General features: G+C 37.2%; 1 protein-coding gene across 2 annotated transcripts in view; it reads left to right on the top strand.

The window, feature by feature from the left end:
• The window catches only part of LOC145688156 (uncharacterized), a 95,831-nt gene extending 75,598 nt beyond the window's left edge, over positions 1-20,233 (top strand). For both annotated transcript variants that reach the window (XM_081761978.1, XM_081761979.1), the window contains exons 10-11: positions 1,862-2,034; positions 14,069-20,233. In XM_081761978.1, coding sequence (XP_081618104.1) covers positions 1,862-2,034; positions 14,069-17,781 — 3,886 coding nt within the window. In that variant the 3' untranslated portion in view covers positions 17,782-20,233. The remainder of the gene's footprint in view (positions 1-1,861; positions 2,035-14,068) is intronic.
• Positions 20,234-26,768: the final 6,535 nt, after the last annotated feature.

Raw genomic sequence — 26,768 nt, 5'->3', positions numbered from 1 at the left:
TTGGTACATATATTCTTTCAATTTCTGTCCTTTAGTTGGGTGTTCTTATTCCTCTTGTCATTTTCTTTCAATAATATTATCTAGGTCTTTCTCGTTGTTAGGAATTTGTTCCAGCATTTCTAAAATTTTGGTAAGTTTTTTGTTCCACATTATAAAAGCCTGTCTTAGTACTTGGAGGTGTATTGGCTCTTCTTGAGCCATTGTCTGCAAAGACTCAGTTGATATTGTTTTAATTACATCCACGTCATTATATTGTTTATAAGGACTCGTCTTTGTGCTCGATGTATTGTTTGTCTTGGTTTTATGTTCATAAAAAAGTCTGAGGCACTAGATGTTGACACAGAAGCTAAGTACTGGCATGATGACGGTTTTGTTATAAATTCGCAATGTCTTCTTAGACATTTGATAGTCCCTTCTTGTAGTTGAGTATCTTTAGTATGGGATCTCTTTGAACTTTCTGCTCAAATATTTTTTTCTTTTTTTTCTGAAAGAGTTAAATTATTTGTTGAGCACTATTTTTGTAGCTTATGTTAAGTTTCTTTTCCTTTCCATTTTTCGTCCTGACGATGCTGACAACACTATTGCTGTGCCATCAGCATATCTCGCCACTCCCTCTGTGTCTTTTGTGTCTTCCAGTTGGTCGAAACATTTCAAGCATGGGTCTATTACAATATCCCACATTGTGGGTCTACATATGGATCTTTGTTGGCATCCTTATGTACTTACATTTGTATTTAGTTCTTTGTAAATCATGTTTCTGTTGGTACAATAATCAATCATTAATTCATACAAGAAATTTGATACTCCAGATGCTTTATGCTGTTTGAATAATGATGGCCACTATAGGTTGTTCAAGGCTCACTTATCTACGTATATTTCCACGTGGTATTTTTCTGCTTTTTCGTTTTCAATAAGCTGTAATAGCCTCCTTATTGCTGTCTCTGTACTTCTTCTCTTCCGAAAACCATACTTGAACCTATATTTTTCCACTTATCTATATCTGTTTAATCTTTCTGTAATTGAAGATTTTTCCAATTGTATTTAGGAAGCATTTTGGCCTATATTCTTTACGGTTATCGTCCATATGACGGAAAATTTGACCTCCCATTACAAAGAAACCATAAGCCTGCTTGATATAATATTCCACACACGTTTATAGTAGACGAAGTTCTACCACCATGCCAAGTGTGATCCCGATCGGATGAGTTTGGCATATGAGTGTTTTGTTTTCGAAAGTGACACAGAATTTAACTGCCCATAGCTCGGGAACCGTAAGCCTGCAAAACCTAGTTCATACTCTTATATATCAGGTCAAGGTCTACCACCATACTGACCTTGATCCCGATCGCATTAGTTTGGCTGAACTCGTATGAGATATAATGTCCTTTATTTTTCAGGGAAAAATCACATGGACAAAAATTCTAATTTAAATTTTCTATAACTCAAAATGAGTGCCGAAGCATAAAATAATAATTAGGAAGTAATAAAGTTTCTACTTATAAATTTGGTATCTAGTGTCAATTGACAACTTGTATTCTCTGAATAAGAAATGATAAGTTGTTTGGCTTCCTTCCATTATTACATGCATTAATGATCCTTCGAAATGTAGTTGTACTACTTAATACAGAGCTTAAAAAGTAATTTGCATATTGATTTTTTCAATATTGTATTTTGTTCCTATATGCATTAAAATAATGTGTGTGTTTTAGTGAACCCGTGGTGCATAGCGTGAATATACAACATAACTTTCTTTTTATTGTTGCTTGAGATAACATGTTCGTCAGAATAATGGATGTACCAAACTTGTTTTTTATTATTATTATTTTAGTGATGTCAATATTGCAATTACTACTTTCAACAGGCATCCGCTAGAAAAAGATCCAGCCGTGGATGTATGGACGAGAAAAAATGTTAAAGGATACGCTTATGTCCCACTGCAATCAACGATCGATTCAAGCACGTCTTTGGCTAGTGCATCTGAGGATAGCAGTTTAGTGCCAACTGATGATCAGGCAACAGAAACAGAAGAAACGGGTTTGTTGTTTCATTTTTTTCTTTTTAATTAGTAAAATAAATAAATAAATGTAATCTTAGCAATTGTGCTCTTCGTCTAGCCGAAGAGTAAACAGACATTTTTGGTACACATGGTCCCGATTTTGACTTCCAGTAGTTTGATTTATGGTCTGCAGGTTAACATCACTTTTCGGCACCAGAGCTACCTGAGATGGGACCAGCTACTTAAAGTAGAATCCGAGTCACGGATTTCTATTCCACGCTTTGTGCTCCCACCGGGAATTGAACTCAAAACCATATCCACAGAAAGCAGCATTCTAGTTAGTTGCCTACGAGAAGAACTGATGCTCGGTGGGAGCACAATTTTTGGTGAGGGCTGATGAACATCGTAGAACAATTTTAAAAACTGTTTGAAGTAAAGCCATAAATAATGGTGTTTGAAGTCTATATGCTAAACATGGACCATCCAGCTGAATATTGGTCTGGTTAACCAAAGCCCTTCATGGGGTTACGGAGATTATAATTTATTTATTGTATCAGGAATTACACTGAAACATGGCGACGATCCTGGGAGGGGCGTAGAGGCATGCTCCAAACCTGAAATTTGCTTTCACCGACGTATTTGTATTAAGATGACCCCTGATGTTTTGTTAGATTATATCTGGCAAATTTGAATGCCCTACGACCACCCCCCAAGTTAAACTGAAATCGGTGCCACTTCCATGAAGGTTTATCAATTTGCTACATGACTTAAAAACGTTGCCCTTTTTGGAAATAGTTTAATTAGGTGGAAAGATTCGTAATGGTAGAGCAGATTTGCTTCAGTTCCACAGACCTGGAAAGTCAATTGATTTTACTTCTGTCCATAAAAGTTAAATTCACTGAACGATAAATATTAATAAAAATGCAAGAATGGAAAGTAAAAATGTCATTCCCACTCCTCCCTTTTGAAAGTTAATTCTTGTTCTGGAATTTAAATCTTTCACGGAGATGAGCCCCTCCTTGCTGGTCCACTGGCTAATGGACGTGTGTCTGGTTCACGAGATCCCGCGATCGATCCAGGTGAGAGAGCATAGATCGTATCATTATTACTAAAACATGTTTTTAGCGGTACTTTACTCCCTCAAGTTGTCTCTCAGCTCTTTAAAATAAATAAATGAATGCCTGTTGGAATAAAGGAGTTTCGTAGCAGCCATGGAAAAAAAAAAAAAAGACAGAAATAAGGTATACATCATTACACAAAACAGTCTATTAAAAAATTTAAAAAAAAAATCGTACGATAAACGCTTTATCAGACAGAAGGGAAGAAGTAGGCGAAAATAAATATAGGAAAGAGCACTAGATGAGAAGTCTGCGAAGCGGCGCCATGATGGTATCAGGAATCCGCAATAGTTTAGTTGTGGAAGATAAAACTTGTGGGACAGTTCGCTGATAAAGTTGCAGGGAACAAAATAATTAATGAAAAGAGAAAGGGAGTGTGTGTGTGTGTGTGTGTGTACAATAATAATAATAATAATAATAATAATAAAGAAAACTTAAAAAATAAAACTAGTGGAAAATAATTATTGATAAAAAATAATATAAAATATTAACCTAAAAGTAGTAGGAATAACAACAGGTATATGAGCTTTGGACAGTTTTGCACGGTGTGAGGACTTAAGATCAGGATGCGGTTTGCAAATAAGATGATTATCGAAGAGCCTTCCCATCTCTTTCTAAAAGACGTAGAGGAGCCTTGTACGATTATCTATATAATCCTCATTCAAAAGGTGTAGTCGAATGTGCTGTTGTGATGGGCTATATTTTCAGGGATAGTTAGCTAAGGAGCATGGACGCTGCCCTGGAGGGCTTTGAAAAGTTAGTTTGGGACCCCCAGAATCTGGATGCCTTTACTTGGATAGCTGACAACGAAGCATACAATATATGATCGGCCCTGCCGCCAAAGAATAAACATTATGTAAAAGTTTGCGCCGCTGTTACGGAGTATGAGCTTTGCAGGAATGTCTGTAACTGTAGAGTTCAGGTTTCTCAGTGTAGAAACTAGACAGCGGGTACATTTTGGATGTACATTTTGGACGAATCGCAACCATCAGAATGGAATGGTGGGAAGTACGTTATCTTAGTGATAGTGTGTTGGATGGTCAGACTTCAAAGTCTAGAAAAAGATTTACATCTGTGTTTTTGTTGTGTCTTTTGCTGTAGATGTGGAGTCCTTCAGAAGATCCATTCCCGCAATGAGAGTATGAAGATTGGGAATTTCTGACACATTTAATAAGTTTCAGTACAAACAAAAAAACAAAAAAAAAAAAAAAAAAAAAAAAAAACAGTTTCAAGAAAACAAAATTCATAAGTTTGTATTGGAAATGAAGAAAATAGTATTGAGTGAAAACATTCAGAATGAAGCATTTAACATAGTGAGGTTTTTGTTTTTGATAGTTTATTATTATTATTATTATTATTATTATTGAATTGTTTGCGGATGAGGTTGAGAGAGGGGCTTTCCTTTATTGAAGAGTACTGACAAGATAATTTGATACAGTTGTTCATGGGCGATGTGGTGGAACAGATATGTTTCCCAAATATCGAGAATATTGTTTTCTAAATACACACTGACATACTTCTTTCTTTCTCTGCCAGTCCGTGGTATCAGTACAGAGATGGTGACAGTGTGAAAGTACCTCGTGCCTCGGTAGATGCAAAGATCATAAGGAATTGTCATTCGAAGCTAATGGACGTAGGTTCTGTAGCAGATATTAGGAGATGGTCACCACTCAACATCCAGGACGGAGTGTGCAAATGGTTCAGGAAATGTTCATTTGAAATCCTCAGAATTCACGAAGACAGGTATCTCGCGAAAGTGGTTTAACTCGACACACAATTCGAACTGTTCGGAAGGAAGAATTGAATTTCCGTCCATGGAAAGCACATTACTGCTAGGAATTATCACCGGAAGACTGTGATCATCGGTTGGAGTATGGGGGATGATGCTTTCTTAGCATGAAGATTGGTCCGATCTTTTCGGTAATATTCTGTAGTTAGATAAAGCCGTGTTTCATATTGGGATTTGTTAACCAGCAAATTGTTGTTATTGGGCAGGAGAGGATGTGACGGTGGTTGTTGGGAAAAGCCAGCATTGCCCAAAGGTCACAGTGTGATGCGGCATCACATCCAGGAAAGTTGTAGGGCCATATGTCATTCAGGACACAGCGAATGCAAAGTGGTACCTTGTTATGCTTGAATATTATGTTCTTGGTATTGTATCCACGTAAGACAGTTACAACGACCTAATCTTCATGCAAGATTTGGCCTTGCCTCATTTTACACGTCCTATTCGTGCGTGGCTCGACACGCAGTTTCCACGATGCTGATTGAGACGTGTCCCCCCTTAAATGACCAATAAAGAGTCCTGGTCTAACGCCCTGCAACTTCTTCCTCTGGAAGTGGGTGAAAGAGGAAGCTTATCGCACAAACCCATAAACTCTTGATGAATTGGAAGAGCCAGTTCGCTAAGTTCTTGCAAATGTATCGCTGGAGTATCTGCAAAATCTGTCGCAAACATCCGAAGCCATTTGCGAAAACTAGTAAATAATAGTGGTGCTTCTGTGAAATTTTAGAAATATATAACAATTCTATCATTGTAAAGAACAAAATGCTTTTTATTTCATGAAAATTGATTAAGTATTAAAAAGTAATCAACAATTTTTCAATAGAGAGTTACTTCCCGCCCACCCTGTAGTTGGAACAAATGGATCCCGGAATTGTAATAGAAAATTAAATAATTATCAGAAAATAAGAAAATGTAATCGCACACGCTGAATAGCTCTATAAGATGTGAAACTTCTAGATTGTAACATAGCACTCACCTGAACTCTTCACAAATTTTTCGCTGTTCTTTAGTTTTCTTTGTTGTTTTCTCAACTTCTTCCCTATCTGATAATGCACTTTAGCGAAAGCCCTTAATGTTTGTTAGTGTCCGTGATAGTAGTCTTCTCACCTTTCAGTTGCATATATATATATATCATGGATACAGAAGAATGTTCAGTGTTACTTCATATCCCGTTTAATTAGAAAAATTTGACTTCAATCCAAGATTAGAGCAAATACCGGCAGTATCCTCAAAATAAAGTACTGTACAGTGGTGAACTCGGAATAGCTGACACCTCCTTCGTTCTGGAGAAAGATGTGTGTCCTGGGACTTCTGACTTACCCGAGGTTATATATAGGAGAAGGTCGTTGCTTCGTACCAGCTCTTTAACAAGGATCGCATTGCACATAATGACTTGAAAGCAAAATTAATACTTTGGCAAAAAAATATACAGAAATTCTGGAACGTTGTGGAGTAACTGGCAACTTCTTTTACACAACCGCGCAGTGAATACATATAGCTTGTTCCTCAAATTCTTGAAGTTTCTTCTAAACACCTGAGTAAGCACCGTTCATCATATCCGTGTCCTCTGCATTTTTTTCACAGACAATCCCAATTTCTCCAAATGACTTAACACTAGAGTTGCAAGTCCGGATGCAGTTGGATTTCTTACATGTAAAAATCCTAAGAACACTTCAGCAATGTTGCAACTCTTGCAAAGAGTCACAATGTGTGGATAAGCTTATTTTTAAACCCCTCGAAAGTAAGAGGCATCTCGTGCGTCGTTGTCAGTCCTGGTAGTTCATTAACTTCGTTCAAGTAATTTAACTATTGTGAAAATATCATTCCTTTTCAAGTGTTTTAAAAATTAATATTTAGAAACAAGGTATAGGAGTACCCTTAGAAGTCCTTGGGCCTCTTAGGTTCGTTTTTTTTTTTCTTTTTTTTTTCTTTCTTTCTTTTCTAAAATATTCCCTTTGTCCTAAAAGTTACTGAAAACATGTGAGTTTAATACAAGGGTTGTTTACAAATGTTTTAGACTTATAACGCACACTGTATCGTCGATGCTCCGGGCTCCCAGGTTAAGCTTCAGCGTAACCATAAACTCTTGCTGAAGAGCTATGCGTCATTGCCACTTCTCCAGTAGCATTTGTAGGACTTCACGGTAACACACTCTTGCGGTATCACGTGCCTGGTCAGACAGCTGTCTGCAGAGCGTCGTCTAGAAGTCTGAAACGACGTGTAAACTTCATTTAGTTCATGAGGGTGTAGGTCTGGGGTCTGGAGAGTACGGAGGATGTATCAACACAGTGAATTCCAGTGACCTCAATTTCTTCTGAATTCGTTGGCTGGTATGCAGATGAGCATTGTCACGAAGCAACATGACGTTTTTGGCCCGCTTTGCCTTGCAATAGTGCTGTATGCGGTGACGCAACTTTCGTAGAGAAGCAAAATACACATAACTATGGAGGATTTCGTTTAGCCTGAGCCAGTACACCTCGGGAATGATATTTTCGTCCCAGATGTCCATTGCCACTTATTTTCCGTAGGATCAAATGGATCGGAACTTCTTTAGTACAGGACTGCTCTTGTGCTTCTGTTGCAATGCTCGCGTCAGTATGGTCGGTGGACAGCTGACAGCTGCTCTTCATTTTTTCAATTGCTTCGTTCCCTCGTTCAAATCTACTTACTCTGTTCAACACTATTGCACATGATAAGGCACTGTCATCACATACTGCGAACAATCTGCTGCAGTCTTTGCGGGCCTATTGCCTTCCCTCCACAAGAAGCAAGCAGTCCGCCTCTGCTTGTGATAATCACTCTCCATGATCTGCCATTGACAGCAAACAGGTTGCGTGTCAGATGGTGCGCTATTTACACTATTCCTGACTGACATCTACCGGCCTCCCGCACCGTTATTCACTTTCCTTAGAGATCATCTCTTTCAGACAGTTATGTTGTCGCCAGCTTGCCACTTTTAGGATTCGAATACCAGACCCATTGTAAATCATTTGTGAATTACCCTCGTACATAAAATATTTCGTTCACCTGTAGTTAAGTTTAGGAACGTTATTTTTGTTAAAATATTAAATATAGGGTGATTCAGAAAGGAGATACGTATTTTGAAGCAGGCGTTTGAAAAAAAAAAATAGAAGCAGTACAACTCTAAATTCTAATTACGAATGTCTAAATTTTATCTACAGATGTACAATATGTCTTCCTCCATTGGTATGAACACCACAGCGATACAGAAATTCTTACCCTCTCTAACAAATATGTTTATTGTCACGGATGCCACAGCAGTAGTGATATATTTATCAGCTCTTCCACTTCTTTTGATAATTTCGTTACGTAAGCGGTGTCCTTTATACACCGCCACAAGAAGTCAGAGAGGGACAATACGGTGACAGTACAGGCCACCTGAAAAGTGCCAGGTAGTTAGCTTCTTGACGATCAGCCCAACGGTTCGGAAGATTTTAAATAAGAAATTGTCGTCAAAGAAATGGGGCTGAGGGTTAAAGTGAATGTGCACAAAACATTGGTTTTCGACTAATCTCTTTCCTTTCAACGTAAGCACGTGAATTTTGTAGCTTCCAAAATCGCATATTATAGTTATTTATCTTGCCATTAATGTTCAAAGTTCTTTCGTTGCTGAAGACAGTCTGTACTGTGAAACTGTAGTCTTCTTCAATAGCATCCAGTATTTGACCAACAGATTCCACTCTTTTTGCTTTGGGGATCGCGGTGGCTCAGTGGTAGAGCGTTCACCTCTGGTGCTTGGGGTCCCGGGTTCGATCCCAGCCCCCGCCAAGTGAACTTTGTGGTGGACAAACACCGTGTGCGTGGGTTTTCTCGGGGTTCTCCCGTTTCCTCCCACTTTCTTCATTCCACCATTTCACTCATCTCTCATAATCACCGTCTCCTTTAGCCTAACCGGCATAACCGTGGGACGTAAAACTCAAAGATTTCGTTTCATTTTTTCTTTTTGCTTTGTCATTAACCTTAAGAACATGTACTAACTGTGACATGTACAGCTTCATAAGCAACTGACGTATCAACACTTGCCAACTATTGTTTGAGGCAGTTGTAACTGCCTACCTGCACGACGAATTGATTTTGATGGGTTGCGTTGGAATGTAACTTAGATTCTCACGACATTTTCTTCAGATACACGGAGCCTACGTTTACATAAACAATCCGTGTCTATGAAGTGTTTATACCATCTGCAAGTGTTCCATTCATTAGAAAGATGAATTTAGTACTTCACACAGAATACTGCATTTACAAAAGCTCTCCATTAATTTCTGTCCTTAGTCAACTGGACTCAGTTCCTACTTTGTATACCTATTTCTGCGAGATTTCATCGTAATATTGTCCTCTCATCTAAGCCTAGATCTTCCGATAGGGTTTCTAGTTAAACTTTTCTTCCATTCTGGCTACATGACCTGCCCACCTGAGCATCCTAGACTTGATGATCCTAATAATGTTTGGTAGATGGTATAAATTATGCCGTTTCTCCTTATGAAGTTTCCGCCATTCACCCATTTCGGAATATTCACGTCATGGTGTACTATGATAACTATGTAACTGCTCTATTAAATAGCGAATTATGAATTTTTCAGTGTTCGTAACAGACCGGAAGTCAAATTTTAAAAATGGAATATATATTAGTTTTGGGTTCAGATGCGTAATGTACAGAAGAAAACAAACTATTAGTATTATTACTTCATTTTTGTTCCCAAAAGTGCTCTCTTTGCACTTGATGTCACGAAAACATTTTCATGTAAAGCACTAAGTTTCATTATCATTTTAGTGAAAACACGGGAAAAATGTTCGAAACCAAAGTTATTTTCTTAGGTACTTTATAAATCGAAAGCAAGAACTACCATATTCAACTTAAAAGATATTTGACTTCTGGCCTGTTACAAAGATTGAGAATTTCACCACTTCATAATGTATTTATCATAGTAGTTAATACCTTGACAAATTCACATTTCTCAATTTGAGTTGAGCGAATGGTTAGTTGTGTATTAAGCTAGTTTTTTTAACTATGTTTTTAATGAGATTTTTAGGGCAAAGGAAATTGTTTAGAAAAAAATGTGTGAAACAAAAGTTTCTTAATTTCTTGCACACTTCGAGTCTTATTTAAAAAAAAAAAAAAAAAAAAAAAAACTTAGAGAAACCAAAAATGGATCAAAAGATTGCGATCTTGGACAATAATTAGTTTTTCGATCAAGGGCCACAAAATTTTTGAACAGCCCCTCAATCGAGTTTTCATATTTTCTACGGAATAAGCACATCATACTGAGTTAAGTGATAGTTTGGATTTGGCTACAATGTATGTACTTCTCTAGATATAAGCGTACAAGAATATTTTTGATTGACATATATTGGATCATTTGGTCCAGTTATCACTTTCCATTTAAGGAGTTTGATGTTTTATCTAGATAAACCACTTTAATTGTTTTGTAAGCTCCAAATACCACCATCAAGTTTGACACATGTGATTTCTTATGCCATTTTTGTTTCAAGACTAATGTGAAATACGATCCGAAATAGTCTTGGTGCGACTTAACGACTAACGACCTTAGACTACATGTATACACACATTGAATTACTTAACAGAAAAGATGTTAGAAAATGATGTTCTTTGTCTAGTCTATGTCTATGTGATATGTTACACAGTTTTTTATTTATTTATTTATTTTAATCAGTAATTCATTTTCTATTCGCACCTCGGGATTCTTTTATTAAAAATATGCATAATAATTTACTCATTCTTACTATAATACAGCATGGTCCAGAAGTGGGCGTACCCCTAATTGGTGTTTCCTAACGGTTTTAGGTTTTACCCACATTTGTTTGGTAACATTGCTTGGCAACATTGCTATCCATGTTCATTTGTTTTCTGCTGTTTTTTGCCTGATAACAGTTATTTGCAGTGAAGTTGGAGTAATCGAATATATGTGATCAAAGTCCATATAGCATTGAACAAAGATTAGTTGTTGCGGTTTGGCTTCACAAAAGTCGTTACACAGGTGACACCATGGAAAGTGTTAGAGCGAAATTTACAGACCGCTTTGGTATTAATCCACCAAGAAGAGCAACAGTGTTGGGGTGGGAAAAACGTGCATTTGCTACGGGCAGTGTGAAAGACTTTCTCCGAGGCGATCGACCGATGAAACGGAGGGAAACGTGCCGTGAAGTGGAAGCATCAATGCAGCAGTCACCTTCAAAATCAACACGTAAAAGGTCTTCGGAACTTGGTATTCCTCGGACCACCATGATGAGACAAATGAATAAAAGATCTAAAATTGAAGGTTTACCGTCCAATGCATGCGAATGAACTGAGTGACGCCGACATGGATGCGCGGAAAGAGGCATGCAGAACCCTCCTTTAGGCGTTCCCTTCCAAACGATCCTGTGGTGCAGTTCTCTTCACAAACGAGTGTGTCATCTACCGGAGTATGCATTCTTGAAACGTTGTAATGTGGTGTAAGGAAAACTCCCCGGTTTTACAGAGAGATGGAGAGAAACCCACCACACGTGATGGTGTGAGCTGGAATGAGTGCAACACACATTTTTGGCCCTTACTTCTTTGAAGACAATGTTAATGGATATTCTTACATGGAGATGTTTAATTAGTGGTTGGTGTCTCAACTGGAAGAAAATGGTATCAAAGACACTGTTGTGAAACAGCAGGATGAAGCACCAGCGCAATTTGCGATTGACGTGCGCAATTACCTGAATCAGACATTTCCTGGCCGCTGAATTGGAAGAGGTTGTGCATCTCACCAGCTCCCTTTGCCTGGCCTCCAAGAAGTCCCGATCTGCCGACACCAGACAATGGTCTCTGGGGTTTCATGAAGCAACAAGTAAGATACACTCGATATCACACAACGCAGGAATTACGAGCAGCTGTGGAACATGCCTTCACCTTTGTGACTCCGGAGTATCTCCGCAAAACATCTGCAAGAACTTGGCGCAGAATTCAGTTGTGTTACGACATGGAGGTGATCATACCGATGTTTATGACTCTTAAGATTCTTGAGACTTCAAGTTAACTGTGTACAGACATTCTACCATAACTAACGTTACTGTTGAAACTAAAGGGGGATTACGCCCACTTCCGGACCACCCTGTATTTCCTAAATCCTACGCAGAAGAAGAATGTTCAAATGTGCTTTTAAAGCATGGTTGTGTGTCGAGTTTTCTAATTGTAAAAGAGGCACAATTTCTCAGTGATAAGAGTTCTCACCTCGAGGCAAGTGATCCCTGGTTCGATTTCACATGATGTTAGTTTATGGGGGACAGCATCGTGGCGTGTGTTCTGCCGTTTTCCTTCACTCTCTTTATTTTTATTTTTTTAGTATTTTTTTTTTTTAAATCACATATATCGACTTTGATTTTAGCTTAGGGCACAATAGGAAGATGTCAAAGGTTTCATTATTTTTAATGGTCGAACTATGATAATCAGAGCATGGAACGAAGGGAAATAGAAGAAAGGCTAAAGAAAGAGGTTCTAATAACAGTATAATTTTTGCAAGATTTTTCTCTTGATAACTGTTAAAAGCTGCTGCTCCTACCCTAATTAAGTTAGATTCATGGTTTGTACGTAATTTCCTCCAGAATGAATCAGGCTTTCATGTGATACCATGCACATAGCTTACACTTCCAAAATTCAGGAGAAATTGCTGTATTTATCGGAGAATTTTTAAGAAAATTAAAATCTGATAACCTATTTGGGCACCCTTAGCAGGACCCAGGATCCAGATACCTACACAGGCGAACTTCAAAAAATAACTTCAATTACATACATTATCTTGTTTCGAGATGTTTTTCGAATTATTAAAATACGGGTAATATATATGATTTTTTAAAAAATCGAACCAACAGGGTGAAATTAGTCTGAAACTTTTTAGAGGCTCCTGCTTGTATAGTAATTATCTTAAATTGATGGTTTTAATGTAACTGTATTTAGAATGAATCAGAGTTTCGAATGATACTATACACATGTCTCACGATCCATAAATTCGGTAAATTCCCCCCCCCCAAAAAAAAAAAAAAAACAGTTTAGTAACCTGAGCGCCTTTGGTGGGCCCACAAAATCAGGTGCCTATATCAAATGTACGTTAAAAAAAAGTCCTAAACAATATTTTTGCCAAATTTCATTGACATGCAGTTAGTAGTAGGTACGAAGTGCATTTTCGTAAATATATTACGGCATTTCAAATTATAATAATCCGTTTAACTTAGGCGCTCCTATTGGGATCCCAGGTTCATATACCTGCTCAGAAAGTACCCCGTAAAATACTCCATCTCCTCGGTTCCACTACTACAGATCTGCTAAATTCTATTGAAATACAGATAGTAGGTATAAAGATATAAAAATGAATTCAATCCATATATCGCTATTTAAAATAATAATAATAATAATAATAAATAACTTAATAACCTCTTGCTCCTACCCTAATCAACTTGAGTTCAGGTTTCATACAGCATTATCTTGAGAATCAAGCAAGCTTTCGAAGGATAGGCATGTGTTATGATCCGCAAATTCGAGAAAGCGTCCCAACATTTTTCTGAATCGGGTATTTATTAAAAAAATATAATAATAAAAAAAAAAAAAAAAAAAAAATGAGTCTGTCTGTCGGAGCTTTAGTCAGGTAGAATGCACGAAAGTTATCCCGATGAATTGTACATGTTCTAGGTTATATATTTACCAAAATTCGTTGACGTACGAGTAGTAGGTGTGAAGATCTAGAAGATTGTCGAACCAAAAATATCCACTGATAGAAAATAATATTTTATTATATTATTATTTAGTTAACGTCCTATAATTATGCTCTGGAGCTAAGAGAGACGGTGATGAAGGTAATGAACTAAATGGTGGATTGAAGAAAGTGGGAAGAAACAAAGAGCCACGAGAAAACCAACACACCCGCTGTGTGTCCTCTACAAAACCCATTTGACGAGATCTGGGATTGAACCAGGGATTCTTTGTGAGAGAACGAGAGAGAGAGAGAGAGAATATTTTTTTCTTATGTATATAATAGCCCATAACCTTAAATTTAAAAATAATTGCATAACTCGTAATGACACCTTTCTGGGACAATATGTATCATTGGTTTTAAAAGGGTTACTTTTGTTCATGACCTTCATTGAAGGATTTTTATTTATTTATTTCAGGGAATGTACAGCATCGTATGTACCATTCACGTCAAGCAAAGATGAAGAAACGCAAACTTTTTGATGAAGCTGAATACATGGATGCTGAGTGGGATGATTGGGAGGAATGTCCTAGTCAAGAAGTTACTGCACCTTCAAAGTTGAATGATGCTACAACTTCATCCGAAGAGACTAGAAAGCACAAGGAGACGACCAAAGATCCTGCTTCCATCAGTGAATCAGAGAAGGCTGAAAATATTTCCAGTGCGCATGTTCGTAGTGAAAGTTTAGAAATTGAAGCTGTGGAAAGTAACAGTAAAGAAGAAAGTGTATGTGACAACAATAATACTCAGTTAAAAATAAAGATGCCAGATGCCGCTGTTAATGAGACAAGTGTCAACGCCCAAAACGAACCTCTGGAAGCAGTTGTGTTACCAAAATCTTCGAATGATCAAAAGCGTTCAGTTGTTGAAGTTACCGGCAAATCGCGTGTTTCGGAAGAGTGTAATGAGCATATTTCACCCAGTGTTTTTACTCATGAACAGTGTAAGTTGTCCTCACAATTGAGTACGGTTCGTCGTCAGTTGATTCCTTCCAAGATCCGTCAGCCAGAAAAGATTTCGAAATCTGGAGTCGGTCAAGAGACACTTACTTCAGTAAATCATACAAATAAATCAAGTGTGAATAGTGACAAAACTGTGACAGACCAAGTTCCATGTCCGGTAACTACACCAATTCGTACCTCAGTAAGCAAAAGTGAAACATCGAAGACCGATGAGGATGTAATTGTAGTTGAAGAAATTTCACGTCCAGCTGCTTCAGTTGGTGTTTGTTCTGTTAAAAGGTTACCAGGTGATAGACTTTCGAAAACAGGAAATGAACATCACGTGGTCGGACACACTTCAGTAAGCGTAACAGCACCAACGAAGATGGTTGAAGGTGTAAGTCCAATAGGGCAGATTTCGCAGCAATTGACTTTAGGAACATCCTCCTCTGGACGGTTTCCGAGCAATATAACATATAGACTTGTAGGTGAACAGAATTTTGGGAATCGTACTCCATTAATCCCAGAGAAAACATCAGTTCGAGCAAATCAGTCTCCACGTCTGGTAAGTCAGTGTTCCGTCAAAAGATTACCTGGCGACATTCTTTCAAAACCTGGAAGTGATCAGTTACTGATTAGACGACCTTCGACGATTCCATCAAGTCCCACAAGATCTTTACCAATGAGTAAAAACATAATTGGAATGGAAGTTCCATGTCAGTCAAGTAGCAGAGTTCCTAAATCCATATATAATATGGAAATTCTAACCCGTACTGATGTAAGGGTTGTAAGGGGAAATGTTAGAGGCCGAATTTGTTCGCTCTCTTCTGTTAAGCGTTCTTCCTACAAATATAATAAACCACAAAGCGATCCGCGAAAGACAGATGGCCGTACTTTACTAAGTGGAGGGAGTATTTTACAGACAGGCAGTGAGAAAGGTACAGAGGAGTCAAATCCTACTGAGGAAGTTTTAAAGTTCACTTATGAGCAACAGAGAAGAACTGAATGCACATCTACTTTAGCATCTGAAGATAACAGAATGGAAAGAAATATGCAGCCTGAGTTGTCGCTGAATCCAGAAGGAACAGAATCAGAACGTTCTCAGATGAGTACATCTCGCATAACGTTAAAAGATTTTCCTAGGGAACTTGATGTTTCTCTTACTTCTGCAGTTCATCAGACAATAAGTCCTGCTACATCGAAGGCAGCTGTAGGCACAGTTGTAAGGAACAGTAGTCCACAGCAAACAAGTTCAGTGTCTATTCAAAAAGTTTCAGGCGATAGGCTTCCGAAATTGGGAAGTGATCTCCAGATTATTGTGCATCCTTCAGGAAGTAAAGTTCAAGCGAGAAGTGGTGATGGTCAAGGTGTACACACAGAAATATCATCCTCCAGGAATGGTTGGAGTTCACCTAGTAGAGTTAGTAAAGATGTATCAGAAGGTGCAGGTACAGACAGTATTAGACAACATGTGGGACAAATAGGGGAGTTCGGGATCTTGACCCGTACTGATGTAAATCCTAGAAGCCAGATTAGTTCGTCTTGTACTTTCAAGCGACCTAGTGACAAGTGTAATAAACCACAAAGTGATTCGCGAAAACGAGACGACCGTACTTTACTAAGTGGAGTAAACATTTTACAGACAAATAGTGAAGTAGGTTCACGAGAGTCAAATTCTGCTGAGGAAAGTTTAAAATTGACTTCCGAAAATTTAAGGAAACTTCATGAGCAACAGAGAAGAACAGAATGCACATCTTCTGCAATATTTGAAAGAAATAGATTGGAAAGAAATATGCAACCAGAAAGATCAGAACCGGAACGTTCTCAAATGAGTGCATCTCGCACAACCTTAAAAGATCTTCCCCAAAAACTTGATGTTTCTCTTACTTCGGCAGATCATCAGACAATAAGTCCTGCTACATCGAAGGCAGCTGTAGGCACAGTTGTAAGGAACAGTAGTCCACAGATGTCGAGTTCATCATTTCAAAAAATCGTAGGTAATAGGCTTGCAGGTCAGGTGAGAATTGGTAGTTGTCAAAGTGTATTTAGTGATAGGAACTTACAAAAATCATCTTCTAGGAATGAATCGGAGTCATTTAGAAGACCTACTATTGACGTAGTAGAAGGCACAGGAATAGACTCTTTGAGAAAGCACACGGAAGAAAGGGTGAAGATTGGACTCGAGGTCAACCCAGTTCAAAGAAGAAGTATTACTACTGCTTCAAGTGATGATGATATAGTCGAGATAGGCCGGGTAACACGTATGGAAAATCAGCTAACGTCTGTTCAGAATGTTGTAAGGTCTAGTCAGATACATCCGACACAATCACCAAATAGAAACGAACTTTCACAAATGGCAAGTGTGACTCCTGTGAATACTCCAAACAGACCGGGAAATGTTTGCAGAAATATTTCTAATAATGTACAAGTACAAACCGGATCCCCATCTAGGGCTTACACAGTGTCATCTAGAAAAAATCTGTTTAAACCCCATACGGCAACGACGTCAGTATCTTGTATTACACCACCGAGAATACCAAGAGGTTTGTCAGTACAGAGTGGAAGACCGATGGTGCCAAATATAAGAATTAGTGAAACTCAGAGACATAATCAAGTCCCAAATCAGCCTAGAGTTCCCGATATCACGCCTATGTTTCGGAACACCAATGTGGCAGACTTTTATTCTAGTCCTCCGAAAAGCCGTGAGCAAACAGATGATGAATGTGTGTGTGTGTTTCGCAAACTGAACTCTGATTCGACCCTGGAGTTCGGGATAGTGAAAAAGGATAATATGCGAGTGATCATTGTCCGTAGTGTGAAGAAAGGTCTGAAGGAATTCCTTGTTCGTCGTGGTGTGCATTACTTAAATGTAGATCTGGACAGTGAATCCGTAAGTACAAAGATATTCCAGTTAGCGGAAGATAGTGTAGCTTCCAGGAAAGAACTAGGATTTCAAGCCTTGAGCCGTATGGACGTCCTGAGGCAGGCATCTGTTCCCATAAAGCGAGCTCTTGTTGTTAAGGCTGCAGCGATAGCCGTTAGATATCTTGAAAGAGCAGCACCACTTGAGGGATACTTATGTGTACTCGTTCCAAATGTTGATAGAAGCGGCAATATCAATTTTGTGAAATTTGTTAGTGAAGAAGCACAGAGTTTGTTGTCATTATTAAATATTAAATTTCTTAAGTAAAAAGGGTAGTGAGAGCATGTAAGTTAAAAAATACATGCATGTTTTGTTAGTGTCATGCACATTTTTATGTATGTTTCAGTAACGTTTTTTATTCTCTAGATTTGAGTTCGTATTCACAAATGTTTTATCGTATTATAATGTTACATTTGTTTTATTTTAGTATTGTAATTATGTTATTTTAATTTTTTGCAGTTAAGTGTATACTTAACTAATAATTACAAATAAATAATGCAAGTTTTATATATAAACTATAAGAGTCATAAAAAACTCTGCCAAAGATAATGGAGAGTGTCATGTGATGCCATGTTTGGTAGGATTACCATATTCCGAGACTTCCAAATGAAGACACACTTCATTCTGGCTAACTTGTTATAAAAATTAACGTTCAGCACAAGAATAATAAGTTCATATTGTATTTTCAAATTTTTGAACATAAAAAATATATTAAAATATACGAAAAATGATTAACCTTTACGAGACCGACATTCAAAAAGGCCCATACGGGGTTGCCACTTATTTAATCCTCTACTGTATGAACACTGATATTAATTATTTTTGAGTGCCGAATTTCCCCCTCAAATTTGAGCTCAAAATCAAAAAAAAATAAAAAAAAATAAAAAATCAATTTTTTTCAGTATAATTTCCTTTAATTTTTTTAGGCCAATTTGAACAGCGCACAATCAGTGTTGCCAACTAGAGAATTTATTTTCTAATTTTTCGGTCAAAATTTTCGAAATTTGTTTATAAATCCGTACCTATACGTACGAACAAAAGTTATCTTAAGCCAGTCAAACATGAGTTCTTACTGAACAAAAGCAATTCAATTTAGGTGTAATACTTGATTTTCTTTACTTTTTTTTTACCATAATCTTTTTTTTTTCGTTACAAACTGTTTTTTTTAGTTATCGACATGAAACTGATTTATAAACGCAAACCATCTTAAAATAAGCTTTGTTACGTCACTAAAGTTTATTTTAAGATGGTTTGCGTTTATATAGTAGCAGTGTTTCCAGCCACAGAACATTTTAATACCCAATTTTAGGGGAAAAATTCGGGAAAAGTCCCATTTTTCCCTCTATAATTTACATCTGATTGGCTACATTCAAACAAACGTACCAACAACTGAAAGCCTCATCCCTGGCCCACACAACGTACCGGAGAAAATTTCAATTGTATAATTACAATAAGTATAGTTGAGGTTTACAATAGACCTTGTTAAGCGGAAAGCAGGGTTGGCTGGTTTAAGATGTTGACTGTTAACGAACTCGGTAGGGATAATGGCTCTAGTTATCTATTGGAAGAAAAAGGATTCGAAAATTCGCTTTCGTACAATAGTTATCGTATTGAGTAACGGTGACCGAATTAACACTACAATTGTATATAAGACCTACTAGTGTAACCGTACTAAAAACAAGTGACTTTCAGAGTTTCTTCACTCTGCTGATAAAAATGAAACTGTGTGCTATTTCAGTAAAACTGTATGTCAAAATTCGTAATGTACACTAACGAATATATTAGAACAAAATTATTCATCATATATCCTATAGCACTGATCAGCAATTGAATTCCAAGAAGTTTATTACGATGACGCTGGTGTGCTTTGTTATTCCGCATCATAATTCTTGAACGAAAGCGATTTTTTAAAATTTCTTTTCTGCAGTAAATAGGTAGAGCGACTCTCTCTCCCGAGTTCGTTAACGGAGCCAATCTGTTAACATCTTCACAGGTGACGGTGACCTGAACGGTGGGTATCCATATCTGAATTTCTACTATTGATATAGGCTATAATTGTAGAATGCTGGAAGTTACACATTGTGCCACTCAGAATGCAGCAAAACATCTTCCAGCAATTGACATCTACCGCATGAAATGGAACTTCTAGACGCCTTTTTGTTTCTTTCTTTTTTTAACTATCTTTAGCAGAGTTTATTGTGACAGCTTTACAGCCTCGTAGCATTCGTTTAACTTTCTTTACACTTCATGCTTTTTCAGTTTAGAGTTGTATTTATTATGAAGATGTTCACGTAAATGTTGTAAAAATTTTATACACAGAAAGAAGTATTAGACTGTGATATTTAAGTATTTACTATAATATATATGACGGGTTTCGGGTAGTAAGGCCAAAGTCTCCAAAGTCTTGCTTCCTGAAAATAACTAGTGCATTCTGAACGATCGAAATAACCGTAAATTTATTTTGAATTTTTATTTTTTTAAAAGGAAGGCGAACAATACGCGTAAACACGAAAACTGGCTGGCATAGATCAGTTTCGTATTACTACACAGATCGTTAGTAGTAGCCTTTTGATGAGTTCGAGCTTACTACCCGGAACGCCCCATATATACATTCGAAGTACCTGAGACTGATTTTTTTTGTTTTGTTTGGTGTTTTTTTGTATGAGTAAAAGCTTACTAAAACATGTTGAAGTAGGCAAGAATAAATTTTTTTTAACAATTTTCTTCTTTATTTATTGTATTCTACTGAAACTACACTACCTCAAATTTTGTGTACGAAGAATTCAAATGTGTTCGTTGTAGGGTTTTTAACGGTAATTGAACTGAAAATGTTTTGTATTCCATTTCTGAAACCTAAAATTAATTCGATGTACTTTGGAAAGAGAACCGAAATGCACTGTAGCATCATCATTTGCAAACGTTACAAGCTGCAAACTATGTTGAATATCTGTAAAACTCAAGGAAACCACCTAGAACGGTTTTGTTACAAAACTTATTTCTCTTTTGTCTGTCCCTGGGTCCGCGGTGGCTCAGTGGTAGAGCGTTCACCTCTGGTGCTAGTCTAGGCTTTGTCCATAAGAGCTGTAGAAAAGTCGGGGATGACAGCAGATCTTTACAGAACCTGTCAGAGGGTGATCAATTAATGAAAAAAATTGAAGGTAACACTTCCGCAACCGGGGCCTTCATTGTGAAATTCAATATTCAAAATGGCGCCCGCCCGCAAGTACCAAATTATATTTGAACTAAAATATCTTTTCATAGAATAAAGTTAGAAACTTCGTTTTTGTACCAAATTAAAGATAATTGATAGTAGAAGCAAGAAAACTAAGTATATTGTTTACATGTTGCCGCCATATTTAAAAATAACGGTTATTTGGGCCAAAAATTAGTTTTTCTCGTTTTTCTTTTTTCATTTCATGACAAATAACTATGAAGTTATTAAAAATATGAAAACGCAGCCCAAACTAATTAAAGGAACATAATCTTAGCTTTCTATCGTTACCAATATCTTTAGTAGATTTTAAAAAATGACGGAGCTATTTAAATTTAAGTGGCGCAGGGTGTAGCGTTTTTCGGACTGTTTAATAAATTACCGGAAAAACACTCACTACGCACAAAACTTTCAAAGCTATTACTTTTCAACAAATTAAAATAGTCCATTCATTTTATCGATAAATTAAAGGTTGCTGTGTCGTAGGAAGTGAAATAATATTGTTATTGCATTTATCAAATATTATTGTTAACATGTTTGTTCATATAATATGTAGCTAATGTTGCAGACTCTAATGTGGACAGTGGAATAATAAAAATCCATAGTTGGCACCAATATCCTAGACAATGACTATAGAAAACCAGTTTGGCATCTCCCTATCCCGAGACAACTCTTCCTCTGCATCCGTATTAGACGTAAATGCCTGCATCATTTGCTAGAATCGTGACAAATCATCAGGTAAAACAATGTCGTCTTTCCGAGGGAGAGAAGATGTTATAGCTGCGCCTGAAATTCGCAAGGATGGGGTTCTGAAAAGACTTAAGGATCTTCAGCGAGGTGCAGAATTTGTGCATCATTGTAATGACGCATTCTATATGTTATATTCAAACAAGAATGTATTGTTACGGAAGGAAAATAAAAAAGAACGTAATGAACCTGAGGAGCTGGATCAGCGTTCAATAAAATCTCAATCTGAGCCAATGGCAAAGAAAATGAAAGTAGATATTCCAGTTTGACAATCACCATCTTCAAACAAGAAAGCAAGAAATGTTTTATGTGTAGTATGTAGGAAAGAGAAACACAACGGAATTAAACGAAAGTACAGAATATGTTAATCAAATCGTGCAACTACATTTTTATCCGCAACCATGTTCTTTAAAGATGACGGATTTACGAGAACTTTTGACTTAGGGGATGAATTACCTGTTTTCGGTGCAGATCTCTATTATCATAAGGCCTGCCTTGTGCACTATCTTCTGAAGTTCAATAAATATTCTCAGAAATTAGATAGCACAACTACCGAGTCTAAGAAAACTAATAAAAGTGGAGTGCTTAATAAAGTGCCGCCAATTATCGACAAACTATTGGATGAGGGTGTAGATTGACATCGTCGGAAATTCGAGACTATTAACGGAAACAATGAACTGTCCTTTAATAACAACGAAGTTAAACTTTGGGGGAAAAGTAAGGTTTTCGAAGCCTTTGAAAAGAAATAAACCGATTCTAGGTTTCAGCTCATTATTTAGTGCCGAAGAAGTAGCTGACAAACTGAAATCGATTAACCTTACGAGTGCAGCGAAAGAAGTACGAACGACTCTCCTTCATACATATTTCGTTATTGAAGGAGAATTTGGGGACAGTCAGCAACTACATAAGTCCTGGCCAACAACTAGAATTCCTCAACCTCTTTTGGATTTCCTAGCAGAGGTGCTACAAGTGGTCAAGCTGAACATCATATCTGCGACGCAAGCGAAGATCTACATATCACTGACGAAGACCCCCATGCATTTGATAGTGGCACATTCAATTCATGAGAAATGCAAAATTAGACAACTGATCTCAACTATTAATAAATTAGGTGTGTCAATTGGCTATAAAGATATCATGCAAGCACGAAGCAACATTACACAATATACACTAAAACCTGTTCCTCCACCTTGTCTTTTTCAAGCCACTTTCAGGGTGATAGTTTCACGGTAGGAGCTATGGACAATTTCGACCGTGAAGAGGCTACTCTGTCAGGAATCCGTGATACCCGGACAATTTCGACCGTGAAGAGGCTACTCTGTCAGGAATCCGTGATACCCACGATGCAGTCATGGTGTTTTTCCGGGAAATGCTAACAAAAGTCCCATCGAAACCAAAATTGTCGAAGTCGGTATTAGCAAGACCTCCAGTCATCTTCGATACTTGCTTCCCTCTCAGCAATTGAAGAAATAAGAAAGGAAGGTACAACCTATATCGGTTCAAAACACGCTGACAATTTCTTCCGAACAGTATGATTTGGACATCGATAATCTGCGTCAGAAGGAGTTTACTCCAGACAATGGATGCTGCATACGAGCTAGAAACTAAAGAATCCACTTTAACGCGGGGTACTGTGAATGCGATAATAACGGATTCAGATGTTTCTAAGAAACAAGTTGGCTTTCTTCCAGTACTGCGTATCCAGTAACGGAATATAATAGTGTATACACAGCAATGAAAAAACTTCCAGAGCCTACTTATACATTTAAACCAATCTTCAATGCCTGTAGTATGTGACGAAGGGGTGTATCACATTGCTGCCGAAATTCAACTTAGGAGCAATGAATTTTCAAACATTGTCCTCATGCTAAGATCATTCCACATGACCTTCTTGTCTACACAGGAAAGTACATTTCTGGTAGTGGTTTGGAGTCTCTTTTCATAGAAAATTTTTGGGTCCAAAGTAACCGAGAGTATTTTAAAGGGAACTATCTACGTTAGGGCAGTGAGAGATATGTTTATGATTGCAGATGTGTTTATGCTAAAGGGAAGGCTTTCCTGGAAGAGGGTGAATATTATACGTCTGTCATCCAGCAGTTCGTTGACACTATGACTATTATGAAAGAAAGACAATTTTAACGTGCTCTTATCAATTCATGGAGTTGGTCATTAATTCAGATGAAATACCGAAGCTTTGCAGAACTTTTCAGAGAAACTCAGCTCAATCTCAGAGCAGTGCCGTTGCCTTGAACAGCTTTTACATCTTTTATTCTGCTGAAAAGCCTTATAAGAGCTGACCGAGAAGGATACTGGCATCTGCATCTGTATATTGTACAGCAGTTGCTTCCGATATTCATGACATGCAATCGAATCAATTTCCTGTGGTGTGCACCCCTCTATCTTGAAAAAAAATTAGAAATTTGGAGACTCAACACCCGGAAATAAATGCTCAGTTCATGAATGGTCACTTCGTAGTCGGAAGAACTAACAATGTATTTAGCGCAATTGGTGCTAATATGATACTTGAACAGATTATAAATAGATCTACGAAATCATCGGAAGAAATTATGAGTCAGACGCGCAGAAAGAATTATATTACGGAGTGGGAACTGTCGTATCACGAAGTTCTTTCGACATGCCAAATCTTCAGTCAGATTCTTGGTATATCACAAACAGACCATGAGTTCCTTAGTAATGTACTTGATGAAGTTCGTAACTCTGTTAACAGAATGGTAGAATTTTATGGAGCGCAGGGAAATCCCGTACAAAGTTCACAGTCCTGTGAAGTTGCACCATTTCATGTCGCATGAAGTTGTACCAGATTCTAATGCAGAAAAAATCCTGAATTGCCTGATAAGTAGCCATGAAGCTTATGTTACAACGGTACGTTGTATATTTTTATATTTTTTGGGCAATAAGTATTTTTTATATGTACTAACCCAGGTTATGAAGAAGAAGTTAGTTAAAAATAATATAATTGTCAAGTATACAAAAAGATATTCATATGTCATAAAATAATGAGGTTGTTAATACGTGGTTGGCAAGACAACTATATATAAACAAGATATAATAATAAAATGGAAGGATTATTGTAGATGAGTTTGTCATTTTAAAAGGCTCAATAGTAAAATAATTATTATATAAAGAACCAGTGGAGGATATTTATCGTTTTAATGTGGCATTCCGAAACGAGCGATTTTTGAACTAAACAACTCCGTTGTCGAAGACCATTCACAGACGAAAACTTCCACTGTTTCGTCAAGCAAATAAAGTAGTCTACTTGTCTACTTTGCAAAAGTTGTTGGAACCGTCTGAGTACGTTTTCGAAGAACATTCATCAATGAATACAGCAATTATTGCTGATGTTATGAACCAACTTCGTAAAACTTGTGTGAAAGGTTTACAAACATTTGCTGATCTGTTTGATGTATTCTTCAGGAGCTGCAGCAATGTTTAAACACGCATTCGCAGGGATTTTATGTGACTAATCACCTCGGTCAAAAATGTGAGAAGACAGCAAAGGGTAACCGCCTCACCTATACTACTAACTAATCTGTCATGTACACATTCATACCGGTGCAAAAGGAGAGATTTTGGGCTTTCTCGGAAAACAAAATTGAAATTCAAGATGTCCTAAAAGACTACCTCTGCACAAAAGCAAAGTTTATCGTCTTTGAAATTTATCTGAGTGAATTACAGTTTGAAAATGGTGCAACTCCTGCCATATCTGTCACTGCCTCTTCAATTGTTCCAAAAATTACATGAGTGTTTTATGATGGGTGTCAGCAATTTTACATTATGCTCTGAAAAAAATGTAAATATTCTCTAAAGCACAGCTAAAGTCATATATTCATAAAAAAATTGAAACTGTAGAAAACCTTAGTTAAATATTACTAGCTCTCACAAGCACACATGATATTACCATCAAATTAAAGTAAATTTTCATGACATCGAAGTCTGTAAAATAAAAAAAAAATATAATAAGTTCATTAGCTGAATATTATATGAACAAACATGTTAATAATAATATTTGACAAATGCAATAACATTATTATTTCACTTCCTACGACACAGCAACCTATTACCTTTAATTTATCGATAAAATGAATGGACTATTTTAATTTGTTGAAAAGTAATAGCTTTGAAAGTTTTGCGCGTAGTGAGTGTTTTTCGGTAATTTATTAAACAGTCCAAAAAACGCTACACCCTACGCCACTTAAATTTAAATAGCTCCGTCATTTTTTAAGATCTACTAAAGATATTGGTAACGATAGAAATCTAAGATTATGCTACTTTAATTAGTTTGGGCTGCGTTTTCATATTTTTAATAACTTCATAGTTATTTGTCATGAAATGAAAAAAGAGAAACGAGAAAAACTAATTTTTGGCCCAAATAACCGTTATTTTTAAATATGGCGGCAACATGTAAACAATATACTTAGTTTTCTTGCTTCTACTATCAATTATCTTTAATTTGGTACAAAAACGAAGTTTCTAACTTTATTCTATGAAAAGATATTTTAGTTCAAATATAATTTGGTACGTGCGGGCGGGCGCCATTTTGAATATTGAATTTCACAATGAAGGCCCCGGTTGCGGAAGTGTTACCTTCGATTTTTTCATTAATTGATCGCCCTTTGACAGGTTCTGAAGAGATCTGCTCTCATCCCCGACTTTTCTACAGCTCTTATAGACAGAGCCTGGATTATGCTTAGAGTCCCGGGTTCGATCCCAGCCCCTCCAAGTGAACTTTGTGGTGGACAAACACCGTGTGCGTGGGTTTTCTCAGGGTTCTCCCGTTTCCTCCCACTTTCTTCATTCCACCATTTGATTCATTATTCATAATCACCGTCTCCTTTAGCCTAACCGGCATAACCGTGGGACGTAAAACTCAAAGATTTCATTTCATTTCTTTTGTCTGTTATTTTGCTTTAGGTTCCGTGCGTGGAACAGGTTTAGAGAATCTGTCCCGTAACCTATTTACTCCTGTTGGTTCTGTTACCATTAGCAACCCTAATTTGTACAAAATGGATACCGTAACTATTTGAGCTTGAAAGTCCGTAAGCGATAGAGCTCTCAAAGGCCCATTAACTGCCAAAATATTCTCAGTTAATTTGTATGTAATCAGTATATTTACTTCATCGCTTTACTGCTAGTTTCTAGACCAGAGTTCGTTATCTCGGAATTAGGAAGAAACAATCATACCAGAATTAGAAAATTATTTTGCCTGATACTTCTAAGCCGTTCGTGAGCTGTAGTAAAGGAAGCTAAGTTTTTCGTCGAATTTAACAAATAC

Source organism: Thermobia domestica, chromosome 6 (genome assembly GCF_964235325.1).
Source record: "Thermobia domestica chromosome 6, izTheDome1.hap1.1, whole genome shotgun sequence".
In the NCBI taxonomy this organism is placed as follows: Eukaryota; Metazoa; Arthropoda; class Insecta; order Zygentoma; family Lepismatidae; genus Thermobia; species Thermobia domestica.
The sequence above is the reverse complement of the archived record's forward strand: the minus strand, read 5'-3'. Positions and strand labels throughout refer to the sequence as shown.